At 36.6% G+C, this 11,403-nt stretch overlaps 1 protein-coding gene across 2 annotated transcripts; it reads left to right on the top strand.

Annotated features, from left to right (window-relative positions):
* The first annotated feature begins 224 nt into the window (after positions 1-224).
* LOC113536831 (TRAF3-interacting JNK-activating modulator) lies at positions 225-7,961 on the top strand. 2 transcript variants are annotated; one of them, XM_026930969.3, is made up of 15 exons: positions 225-442; positions 959-1,008; positions 1,084-1,498; positions 2,272-2,374; positions 2,464-2,533; positions 2,645-2,672; positions 2,804-2,833; positions 3,277-3,372; positions 4,171-4,242; positions 4,439-4,579; positions 4,686-4,823; positions 5,687-5,822; positions 5,911-6,050; positions 6,451-6,576; positions 7,301-7,961. In XM_026930969.3, the coding sequence occupies exons 3-15, from the start codon at positions 1,178-1,180 to the stop codon at positions 7,496-7,498; spliced, it is 1,599 nt and encodes a 532-aa protein (XP_026786770.3). In that variant the 5' UTR covers positions 225-442; positions 959-1,008; positions 1,084-1,177; the 3' UTR covers positions 7,499-7,961. The 2 variants fall into 2 exon arrangements, with proteins under 2 accessions (XP_026786770.3, XP_034162592.2); XM_034306701.2 differs by having other exon boundaries at positions 941-1,008.
* The last annotated feature ends 3,442 nt before the right edge of the window (positions 7,962-11,403 follow it).

The following is an 11,403-nucleotide window of genomic DNA, read 5'->3' as shown; positions in this document are numbered from 1 at the left end:
AAAAAATCTTGAAAAAATTAGATTTTGTTGTCTGAGATTTCGTTATAAATGTTATTATGAATGGTTAAATGCATGTTTATTTTAGAATAAAAATTATACTTTTCAATCACAGACATTTATGCCCTGATGTTATGATCACTTCTGTACTAATGTGCTGCCTCTTTCAAGCACCAGCAATTCAGTTGAGTAATGCTGTGTGAACGCACCAGCCATTTCTAATCTACAGGCCCATCCGTGTGCAGCAGCACTTTCAGTATGGGTGGCTGCAGAGATAGAGCAACTCATGCAAGACTGTGTGCTTCCTCTTACTTCCTGTAACGTAGCAAGGCTGAAGAAGTAAACCGCTTTTATTATTCGAACTCATTTTCACTTTCTCAGCTGTAATGTTTTCCCAGACTCTTTTTTCAACACTATTTTGTCTTCCAGGACTCACATGAAACAGGTATTTTCATCAAAGTTTATAGTGCTGAAAGTTTCTTACAAATATTTGTTTCAGTTTGTTTCCTTCTTTGCTCTCGTGTATCAGTGCAGTTTTTCAGTTATAACATCCATTGTTGTTTATGCAATTGGTACATTCTGAGAAATTAGAAATGAAAATGTTGCATAGCATTTCATAGGAGTACATGTGAACTTTATAGCATTGTGTAAATGAATGGATGTGGACAGTGGAGGAGGTACTGGACCTTTTGAAGTTTTTTATTTGTTAACTAAAAGATCATCTTTTCATCTAATCATTTATTGTTATTCTTTTTGTCATTTTGACATTAGTAGAAAAAATGGTTCATTCTAGCACTCCAGAGGGTTCTTTGGTTGGTCTTACAAAGTAGAGTTTCCCTTTCAGATGAAGTCTAAGATAGAGCTGCTTTCAACAGCTAGAACTACTAATAGATATAGTAATCATTAAAAGGACTTAATATGATAATTAAATGAAGCTTGATAGTTTGTTATGTGTTCGCAGCTGTGTGAAGATCAGCGAGTGTGTGCTCTTAAACCAGAAAAACCTCAGAGGTGAATAACCAGGCATCCTTTCTACTATCCTAATTGTTAATTTAACATTGCTTTAATGGAGCTTTGTCTGCACAGTCACTGAGCTACACATGTAAAGCTGAGAAAACTGCCATAAAGCATCAACTGCTGTAGAGCATCCAAGCACTAGACTCCATCTAACTAGGGCACGATGATCACTCTTGATGGCAACACAAGTCAACAGTGTGACTATGATATAAAATTGGAACAACGTGCTGTAAAGCGCAGAAATCTTGGGGATCGAAACAACGTGACAACATGCCGAAGTCCAACCAGAGATGTGAATACAAAATGGATTAAGAATGAACTACACCGCAAAAGGCAGGATGAATTTTCAAAGAGAAGACCAGCTGACTGCAGTGTGAGCACTCTGTTATCTCCACGGTCAAGACGTAATTATGCACAAGAGGGAGTTCGTGTGACGCAAATGTCTATGTCACACAGACCTCCAAAAATCAGCCCAGTTAAGCAGGTGAACAAGAGTAATCACACATATATTCTGATTTTAGATTCTGTCTATGAGTTTAAGTTATTTTTGTTGTTATAAAAAAAAATAACTAAGGATTAAAATACAAGGGGGCATGCTGTTATAGGAAAATAATCAACGTTGGGGTGGCTTGATGCGGTCCAATGCAAAATGAACTATTTTCCTATAACACCATATCCCAAAGTCTTTTATTCCTCTTATACCAGAGAAATTTGCAAATAATTACAATTTTTAAAATATTATTAATAAATGACATTTCATACATTTCAACCATTTTTTTCCCATGACATTTATTGTTATGGAACATCCGCAAAATAAATTCCTGTTATCTTTTAAGTAACAGCAGCTATAAACAGTTGTTTCCTTACCAGAGTCTTCTTTTTCTCTCTTGAAGTTAATAATCCGAAGAACTGTTGTCACACAAACCACAAAATACTAAATTCTCCATCCTGAAATCTCTCCAGTAGCAGAAAATGCAATGCAACAACTTTGCCTGTGACCATTAAAAAGCACTGACACTGGAGACTCCTTCACCGTATCAATGATTATAGGTTTTTATTTGTTAAATAACAAATAAATGTTTTGATTTGTTAATAATTAGTCTTACATTATGTGGAGCAATCATGCAGTTGTAGAAAATTACCAATCAGATTTCAGAACTCAAAAGCTCTGTGGTGTAAATCACTATAACTAATCATTTTATTCTTATATATTTGTGAATCTTGGTAATATTGCTGTGTTTATATAAAACCTTGCAGTCAGTGTCCACTGCTTCACTGAATAATGAAAATGCACTGAAGCATGACAGTGTTGCAGCTGTCCTCGACTCACTTCGTCAGAGAAAAGCAAAGCAAGAACGAGGCAAGCAGGCTTTTTTTTTTTTTAATGAATAGCTTTACATACAGCATACATGTTGAATAGCTAATGTGAACATATTTTGATTCTCCTAGGTCTCCTTAGAGACATCACTCAGCTCACAAACAACCACAGGACACTACACACTGCTAGTGTGCAGACTGAGTGAGTAATCTTCCTTCATGTTGTACATGGCATTCAGTTATAGTAGTGCCAGTACGTTTCATTTGCAAATTCAGTCATAGTTTTGTGACTTTGCTTTTTCTTTTCTCGTAGGTCAGGCACCGCAACTGTTAAAGATGAGGTAAGGTGATTAAGTCACTGTTTACGTGACTGTTAAAAATTCAAATTTGTGCTGTGTCCTTAATCAGTGTAACAATTACACATTTTATTTCTATTAAGTTTGTGTATTTCTTTTGATCTCGCCTTCTGTAGGATATTCAGCAGTTGGCGACTTATTTAGAGGTAATTTTATGTGCTATATTTTATTGTCTGAATCAATATCATACCCTTATAATTAATGTTGTAGCATAGAATAGACTGCATGTGTGGATCATTCATAGCTTTGCTATGTGAATATCGAGTTACTGGGTCATAGTGTTAATTAGATCATGGATCCAAATTTTCCCTGCTCCCATCTAAGCTTGTCATGATTATAAAAATTATGTCTGAGGATTAAATCATTTTTTTCTAATGACAGCAATAGTGTAATAATGCACATCCACAGCCAACTACAAATTCATATAATGTATAAGTAAATCAAATAGCTAACTTTTGGACTAAAATTAATTGCCATGGGAATTCTAATACTAATAATTCATTGATTGTATACCAGTTAGCTCACCTAGTTATGATCAGACATAATAATTAGCCATGTTCAAATCTGGCCTGATTTGTCTCTTGTGCAGGAGGCGTTGTATAGAGAGGAGGTTCTGAAAAAGAAGCTGACTGCCCTACAGAGGAGTACATCAACACTGCTGCACTCCACTGAGCTGCTGTGGAAGGTATGTGTAGCAGATCACACTGGTTTATTATTTACTGTCACACCAACATTCTAGTAATTTGTACTGTTTTTTTAATATTAATTTTTCACATTTTTACAAAAGAAATTAATTGTACTTAAACATAGTCACTTGATCAAAATCACAAGATTTTAAAGGCATTTTCAAGACAGCTCATGAAAACATGCACCAGAAACTTAGATCATTTTGCTGTCTTTCCTATTTGTGTCAGAATTATAAATGTGTGAGTGGGTTCTGTGGTTTGCAAGTATCCGGCTGTTTGCTTTTCAGTGAAAAAAAGAGAACGACGTTTACTCACCCCGGAAAAAGTGTTAGGTAGAAAATAGCCTACATTCTTTGTGTTGGCCTTTTCTATATACATACATATATATATATATATATATATATATATATATATATATATATATATATATATATATATATATATATATACTTTCACCTATAGCACTGGTTGTGCTAGAACAAACAGTTAGTTTTGGAAATATGATCATCTGATATGTGATGTAGAGTTTAATAGTCAGATATAAACTAAATGCATAATACTCCCATCTGCAGCAGGTACAGCTGACAGAGGTTTGCCTCATAATCTTTGATTAAACATTATTTTTAGGATTTCCGCATCTATCTATTCATCAAGTTAGATAAAAATAATATACTGTGGCACTACACTGTAATAAAATTTAAGCTATATGCTCAAGTGCATACACCCTGACTTTCGGTGGAAGCTGCATCCGTAGTAGCTGTGCCTGTGTCATACCACATTTCCTTTTCCTCCCACAGACTCGCTGTGATGAAGATCTGCTGAAGAACAAGATCAAGACACTGGAGGCTCAGCTACAGCTGTGCATGAAGGTAAGTCCTAGAAATTTAGATTTGTATGTTAACATGATATGTGTTTACAAACTAAATATAGAAATTCATAACTACATCAGGGTATTAAATAATTTTATGTGACCATACCAATAGAGTGCATATCAGTGTTGGGTCCATCTAATTAAAAAAAAGGTTTTTTTTTAATCATAACCTATGATTGCATCTCATTCCTTAGAGGGTTCCTCAGGATGGACTAAAGAAGGCAGTATTAAAGATGGAGAAACAGAAGGAGGAGTATGAAAAAAAGGCCTTGGAGGCCATTCAGAAGGCAACAGAGGAGAATTCAGAAGCACAGTGCAAACTGCAGAACCTGCAAGTAAGTACAGCTGTTGAAGAGGCAGTTAGGTTTCATGCTCATTCATAGACAAGATCATTTGAAATCTGTTTGTCATCTTATCATGCCAACATCATCTTTCCACTAGGAGGCACTACAGGTGGCCCAGGCAGAGTCAGTGCGGTGGCAGAAGCTGTATGAAGAGCTGAAAGAGAGCCACAACAAGCTGAGGAAGAGTCAGGATCAGTGCACTGATCAGCTCCAACAGCTACAGAGTCAGCTGCAGGTCAGACCACAGGCACAGATGAGAGGCAGTAAAAAAAGCTGCAGTTAGCAATTGCAGGGGGCCAAGCACCATTTGATCACATTATGTTGCTGTGGGATTTTCAGATTAAAGCAGATTATGAATTTAGACAGCTGCACTACTTATAGCTTTTTTTTTTTCAGGGAATATTAATGAAAATGTTGGCATGACAAATTTATGGTATCACACTTGAGAGGAAATTTAGCAAACCTTTTGAAGTAAATGGTTAAGTATATTAATGATGGAGCATTTCCAGCCACTTGCTGATAAATAATTGTGTTCACTTATATATGTATTCAGTACACACAGCTTCACGGCTTCAGACTCCCCAATTTGATCCTGAGCTTGGATTACTGTCTGGGTGGAGTTTCACATGTTCTCCCCATGTCCATGTGGGTTTCCTCCAGGTCCTCTAGTTTCCTCCCACCTCCCAGTAACATATTAGCAGGTGGATTGTCTATGCCAAATTGCCCATGTGTGTGCATGTGTGTGCCAGGGTGCACTGTGATGGACTATCCAGGGTGTATTCCCGTCTCCCACCAGGGTGTAAGCGCAGTGTTTCCAGGATCCACCACCTGACAAGAATAAAGCAGTTACTGAAGATGAACCACTTTTGGACCTCTTTTGAGCCAGAAATTGTTTGTGCTTGTAGTTTTATCAACTGGTGGCAATATGTGGATGGAACAGTTGTCAAATATGTATGTCATTTTTGACAGTTGATCAAGCTGATTTCACAGTGCAGTTACACTGAGTTTTAGAGATCTGTCATTTAGCCATGTTTAAGCCTGTTTAAGAATGTACACCATACAATCCTAAGATTTACAGTAAATGTGTGTGTTGTGCAGAGATCCAAGGAGCAGGAGGAGTCACTGAGGGAGCAGTGTGATATTCTGCAGGAGGACGAGGCAGAGCTCCGCACCGCTGTTCTTCTGCTGGAGCAGGACAACCAGACCCTGAGAGAACAGCTAGAAAAATTCACAGGTACATTTCACAAGCATATAAGTTTAACCTACAGGGCTAGATTTTGCTCTGTCTTTTGTTTAAAATGCTTGCTGGTTAACCTTCTCAGAAAACAGTCACGGATCCTGGAATAATATCACAGAAGTGCATAAGCAGGGACATGAGTCATACCAGTTTGCCAGGATGGATAGCAGCATCGCTGAGCAGCTCCACCAGACCGAGCAGAGGCTCAGCCTAAAGGACAAGGAGGTATGTATACTGTCTGAAGGGCCGCTTAACCCTCAAGCCTACTTCACTATTATAATATCCACTGTATCTGCTGCTCCTCTTAATCTTAGCAATATAAACAGTATTTATGGTTTTAACTTATGCGTATACGCATAAATCATTTTATTTCACCATGTTACTCATAGGTCCAAATAACCAAAACCTAACTTTAGTAATATAAATCATTTTTCATATTAAAATTTAAAATGTATCAAGTCTCCATACCCAGAGGATAAAATGAAGAAGTCCAAGAAAATGGACAATTACTGTATGTTAAGATATTAATAGTGAAATATATTGCATTGCATTAAATATTTTCATATTATAGCCTTAAATGCTGCTTAGCTGAGTGACGGGTGTGTTGTCTTATTAATCATGGTAGTGTGTGGAACTGAAGGCTGAGCTGGAGACCCTGGAGCAGGAGTGCTACAGTTATCAGACTCGTCTGGCTCAGTGTCGGGAAGAGCTGAATACACTAAGTGCTCGCAATAGCAGAAGCACACAAAGGGTAGGCATCTTATAAATGACACAAAGATATGCATTTACTTAAACATGTACATGCAAAACTGTATGTGTGGTCGAAAAAAAACCCCCAAATGCCTAAACAGTTTTCGTAGTGTTTCTTGGTGCTTGTATTTTGTTGGCAGATCTGTTTGAATTTAGGAATAATAGCTTAAATGGCCACTTATTGTTATTATTATTATTATTATTATTATTATTGTTATTTAATGACCAGGGTCATACAACCAAAGATAGACTAGCAGATGGAGCATAACAGATAAGAGACCCAGATATATAATTAAAAAGATGGCTGATGGCTTAACATTTAGTAAGTAATGCATATAGTAAATAATTTGCTAAACTCAATCAGATTTTTGGTGAAGGTCATAGTTAATTTCTCAGTGGAGAGAAGAGTGGCAGTTTGGGAAGGCATAAGGTTTAGCAAAGGAGCCAGAGGTGATGACCATAAAAGTACAATCCTTTTCTCAATTCAGACCAGCAGAAGAAACATACAGTATGTAGTAGCTGATGGTCAAAAGTGTCTTTCAGCTGGTTCTTACATAAATATAGTTTAGAGCATAATTCAAACTATATATTAAACATTTCTTGAATAACAGAGTGCACTCTTTTCCATAAAGGCATATTTTATAACAATTTACCTCACAATAATTCCTTGACTCGTGATAATGAAGTGTTTTTTTTTTTTCCCTTAATCCTCTCTCTCCTCACAGAGACGTTTCTGTGGCACACTGTGCTTGACTCTCTTCTTCATGCTGATGCTAATTGCAGTAATGGTCGCTGTCTGGATCTACCGTCCATCAGTCAGGGAGCAGCTCCGTGAATTTTACTCTGTAGTGGAGGAGAGAGTGGAGGACTATCTAATGCAGGCAGCATCCACACAACATGCGGGCTGCTTGAGACCTGTCTGAGAGAGACACCATCACATTCACATGTGTATTAGGTTTAGGTTGATATTTATTGGTTGTATATCATATATTTATATAACATATATTTATTATGATATGAGCCAAAATACACCATAAATAATGCTAGTAAAAAATGTTGCACAATGTGTGTAGTTTGTAGAATAGATTATGGAGTTATGAACTTGTACCCATAGTCCAATAAACACAGCTTATTTTTTAAAAAGTGAAATGTTTTATCCTAGTAAGGTTTCAAAGTGAGGCCATTTATTATTCCTACGTAATAAGGTTTACTTTGTATTCATGCTTTTTCTTATCTTCATCTTTATCTGTACGTTCTAGAAGTAAATGATTTACACAATCTCAAAATAGTATTGTTCCATTTTAAGTTCAAATGTACAGACTTTGGGTGATTAAAATTAAAAGACTTGAATAAAAGCTGTGTACAGAATTAAAATATGGTTTACTGAAGTCATTTCCATGGTGTGATTTTAACTGAAATATCTCACTGAGCAAAAAAAAATAAAAAAATACAAGGACTCGATGATCCTGAATAGCCATTGTGTCGTACTCGGTCCCTCTCTTCAGCTTTCCAGACGGAGCTGCACTATGTAGGATCACTGACACAGCTTATTTTAAAAGGACACACATATACACACATTCACACACTCAACAACACTGTCCCTCCCATTGGCCTTTCACCATATTTCCTGTGGGATCTAACCAGAGCCTTTTAAAAACATGGACTAATTGTACAACTTTTATAGTATGTGATGACCCATCACTCACAGTAAGTACTCCATTTTTCTAATATGACCAAAGCTATCATAACCTGTAATCAGAGTTGTCGTATTTGGTTGACCATTTAGTAACTGCATGATGTAAACCAGGAAGTGCAACAGTACATCCGTGATCTGTTAGTGGTTATGTAGAACTAATGCTGTTATTTATCGCTTGTGAGCTACAGATATGTGTGGTGGCCTAGAAAAACCCTTCACATGGTCAAATTTAGACATTTAGACATTTGACAACACGTAGTTTTGAAAACTACAGGCTTACCTGAACTGAAATATTTTTCTCTCTTGCATGTATCTCAAATAGAAATATAGTTAGAGTGTTTTAAAATCTCCAAAAGTGAAAAAGGAAAAAAAAATGCATTTAAAGATTTCATTCTAATTCCACTGAAAGATGGCATCTACATCTACAGTTAAAACCTAATCTACTTATGGAAAAACAAACATTTTAAAGAATCATGCATGTATAGTAGGAAATGTTACTTACGGTTATCAGCCATATCCATCTCTGTCTTATTGCCAAATGCCACTTCCAACAAATGAACACAAGCCTCATTGTCATCTCTCAACTCAACTAACAACAGTAGTGAAATAAACACTATTTAATTCAGAAAATTCTGTTCTGTTGACTAAATTTCTTGTTATTAATGTCTTTTTATTTTTATTTATTATTTATTTTCTTTAAGCAGATGTACAGAGTGTGTCAGCGCACTTCTCTGTTTGATAATGATGTAGTGGTGCATGATCATCGCAGACAGTTTGAGTGCTGGTACCACAAACTGGATTGATTAGGCTTAACTAGCAATGTTTTAGTCATCCATAGGCATTTAGACTGACTCTCTCTCTCATTCCTGTTAAGGATGTTACTCTCCTCATGGACAAATGCATTTGTTAAACTGCCTCTTTACCCAACATGATCTTTGTAGGAGACAGTAAGTTTAGAAAGTAACCAAAAAAATGTAATTTTGGGGAAATATATTTATGTTTTCTTGAAGTAGAAATGTCAAAGTATTATATTGTCAGAAAAAAAACTCAGTTTTGGTCATTTTTCCAGACTTTAGCTGCAGCAACCTCCCAGATTTTCCCAGACCACCACATATATACAGTATATTTGACTCAACAAATAAATGAGCATGATGAGTATTGTCTTCCATTTACCACTAGGTGCTGTGAAAATGAGATCTCTCTTGCTGATATGCATCGTGGGAATTTGTTTCTTAACAACAGCACTTTCCCTGAAAATCTGCGCCTTTAATGTCCAAAGCTTTGGAGAAGCAAAAGCCAACAACAAAAGAGTTATGGGGATTTTGACAAAGGTAAACCAAGCATAAAACAAAGGGTCAACAGTCAATAATACATTTTGAAAGGATGTTACTCTCCTCTTTGACATAGTAGACTCTTGTGTAGGAGATGTTGAATAGTAGGGATGACATGGAGAGATGGTGGGTGTGGAAACTCTGTCAATAGTGGAGAGAGGTATGGGATATTATAGGAAGTTAAATAGGAAGAAGGTGGAGCTTCAGGTATGGTCTTTCTCCCAAACCTCAGTTTTATTCAATTCCATTTTTCAGATAATTTCCCGCTGTGACCTCAGTTTGATTCAGGAAGTGCGAGACTCCAAAGGTGAAGCCATTCCTACACTACTAAAGAACCTAAACAGGTACATGTACTGCTGATTTACCCCAATGTGTTACAAGTAAAATTCTTGTATGTATTTTTTAAATAATATTTTTATCATTCTCCCTAGGTTTGAAAAATCTAATGTGTACTCTCATTTAGAGAGCCAAAGACTGGGGAAGAGCACATATAAGGAGCAGTATGTTTATATTTATAGGTAAGATAGAATATATGCTGACATAGTGCACAAAATAACTGATCTATAAATATAGCATTTAGTCATTGGCATTGTTAAGCCTTTGGTCAAACTCTAAATAGATGTAATTCCTAAGTCATATTAAATTATCTTGCTATGATCTCAGGAAAGATGTATTGCAGGTGAAAGAGCAAGTCTATTATCATGAACTGAAACAGCCAGAGTTCAATAATACCGAAATGTTCTCCAGAGAACCATTCATCATACGGATCCACTCACCCACAACTTGTAAGTGTAATAGATTTTATTATATATTTAACCTATAGTAAATAGTTTGTACTCAGACTGAGCTGGAGTTCACAAAGAAACCATTTTGTACGGTGAAGGTGTGTTGGGTTACATACACTATATGTCCAAATGTTTGTCGACATCTGACCCTCACACCTATATGTGGGTCTTCCCCAAACTGTTACCACAAAGTTCTCTTCACTGGAACTAAGGGGCCCAAACCTGTTCCAGAATGACAATACCCCTTGCACAAAGCGAACTCCATGGTTTGCCAAGGTTGGTGTGGAAGAACTCGAGTGGCCTGCACAGAGCCCTGACCTCAACCCCACTTAACACCTTTGGGATGAACTAGAACACTGACTGCACCCCAGGCCTCCTCACCCAACATCTCTGCCTGACCTCACTAGTGCTCTTGTGGCTGAATGGACAAATCCCCACAGCCACGCTCCAAAATCTGGTGTCATCCCAGAAGAGTGAAGGTTATTATAACAGCAAAGCAGGATTAAATCTGGAATGGGATCTTCAAAAGCACATATGAGTGTTATGGTCAGGTGTTCTGAACCTTTTGACCATATAATGTATCTTCAAAGACATCCTAACACTATCACTATGCTCCACTTAGCAAGTAATAACATTTAGCCATCAATTTTTTGTGTATGTCTGATGCATAGAGAAACCCTAACATCCATATTGCAATGATTTTCTAAATTTTTTTTATTGAGGTTAAACTGGAAAGCTTCTGAAAGGAGTTGAGCTTTCCGTGGTTTGTGACATTTGGTTTATGTTATCCTCAGGGTGTATCTGAGCTGCAGTACTTTATTTTAATGGAAAATTTTAAATATATGATGACATACTATAATTGCATGATGATGAAGTAATACAGTTTCACATTGCTTTATAGATAAATGCTCTCATTGATCATAGAAATTTCATCATTAAAGCAAAAATCATTCGAATTCAAATACTGAAACCTTAAGGTCTCACCACCCAACTATGGTTAGTTCCATTAAACTCAT

This window comes from Pangasianodon hypophthalmus, chromosome 8, assembly GCF_027358585.1.
Source record: "Pangasianodon hypophthalmus isolate fPanHyp1 chromosome 8, fPanHyp1.pri, whole genome shotgun sequence".
In the NCBI taxonomy this organism is placed as follows: Eukaryota; Metazoa; Chordata; class Actinopteri; order Siluriformes; family Pangasiidae; genus Pangasianodon; species Pangasianodon hypophthalmus.
Note: the sequence above shows the minus strand (reverse complement) of the source record. Positions and strands in the feature narration are given on the sequence as shown.

Bases quoted from the DNA above. Each gene is read 5' to 3' on its own strand.
- LOC113536831 (XM_026930969.3), top strand. From the start codon at position 1,178: ATGATCACTCTTGATGGCAACACAAGTCAACAGTGTGACTATGATATA. The intron at 2,673-2,803 runs GTAAGGTGATTA...CGCCTTCTGTAG, and splicing joins CCGCAACTGTTAAAGATGAG to GATATTCAGCAGTTGGCGAC. The intron at 5,823-5,910 runs GTACATTTCACA...TAACCTTCTCAG, and splicing joins ACAGCTAGAAAAATTCACAG to AAAACAGTCACGGATCCTGG.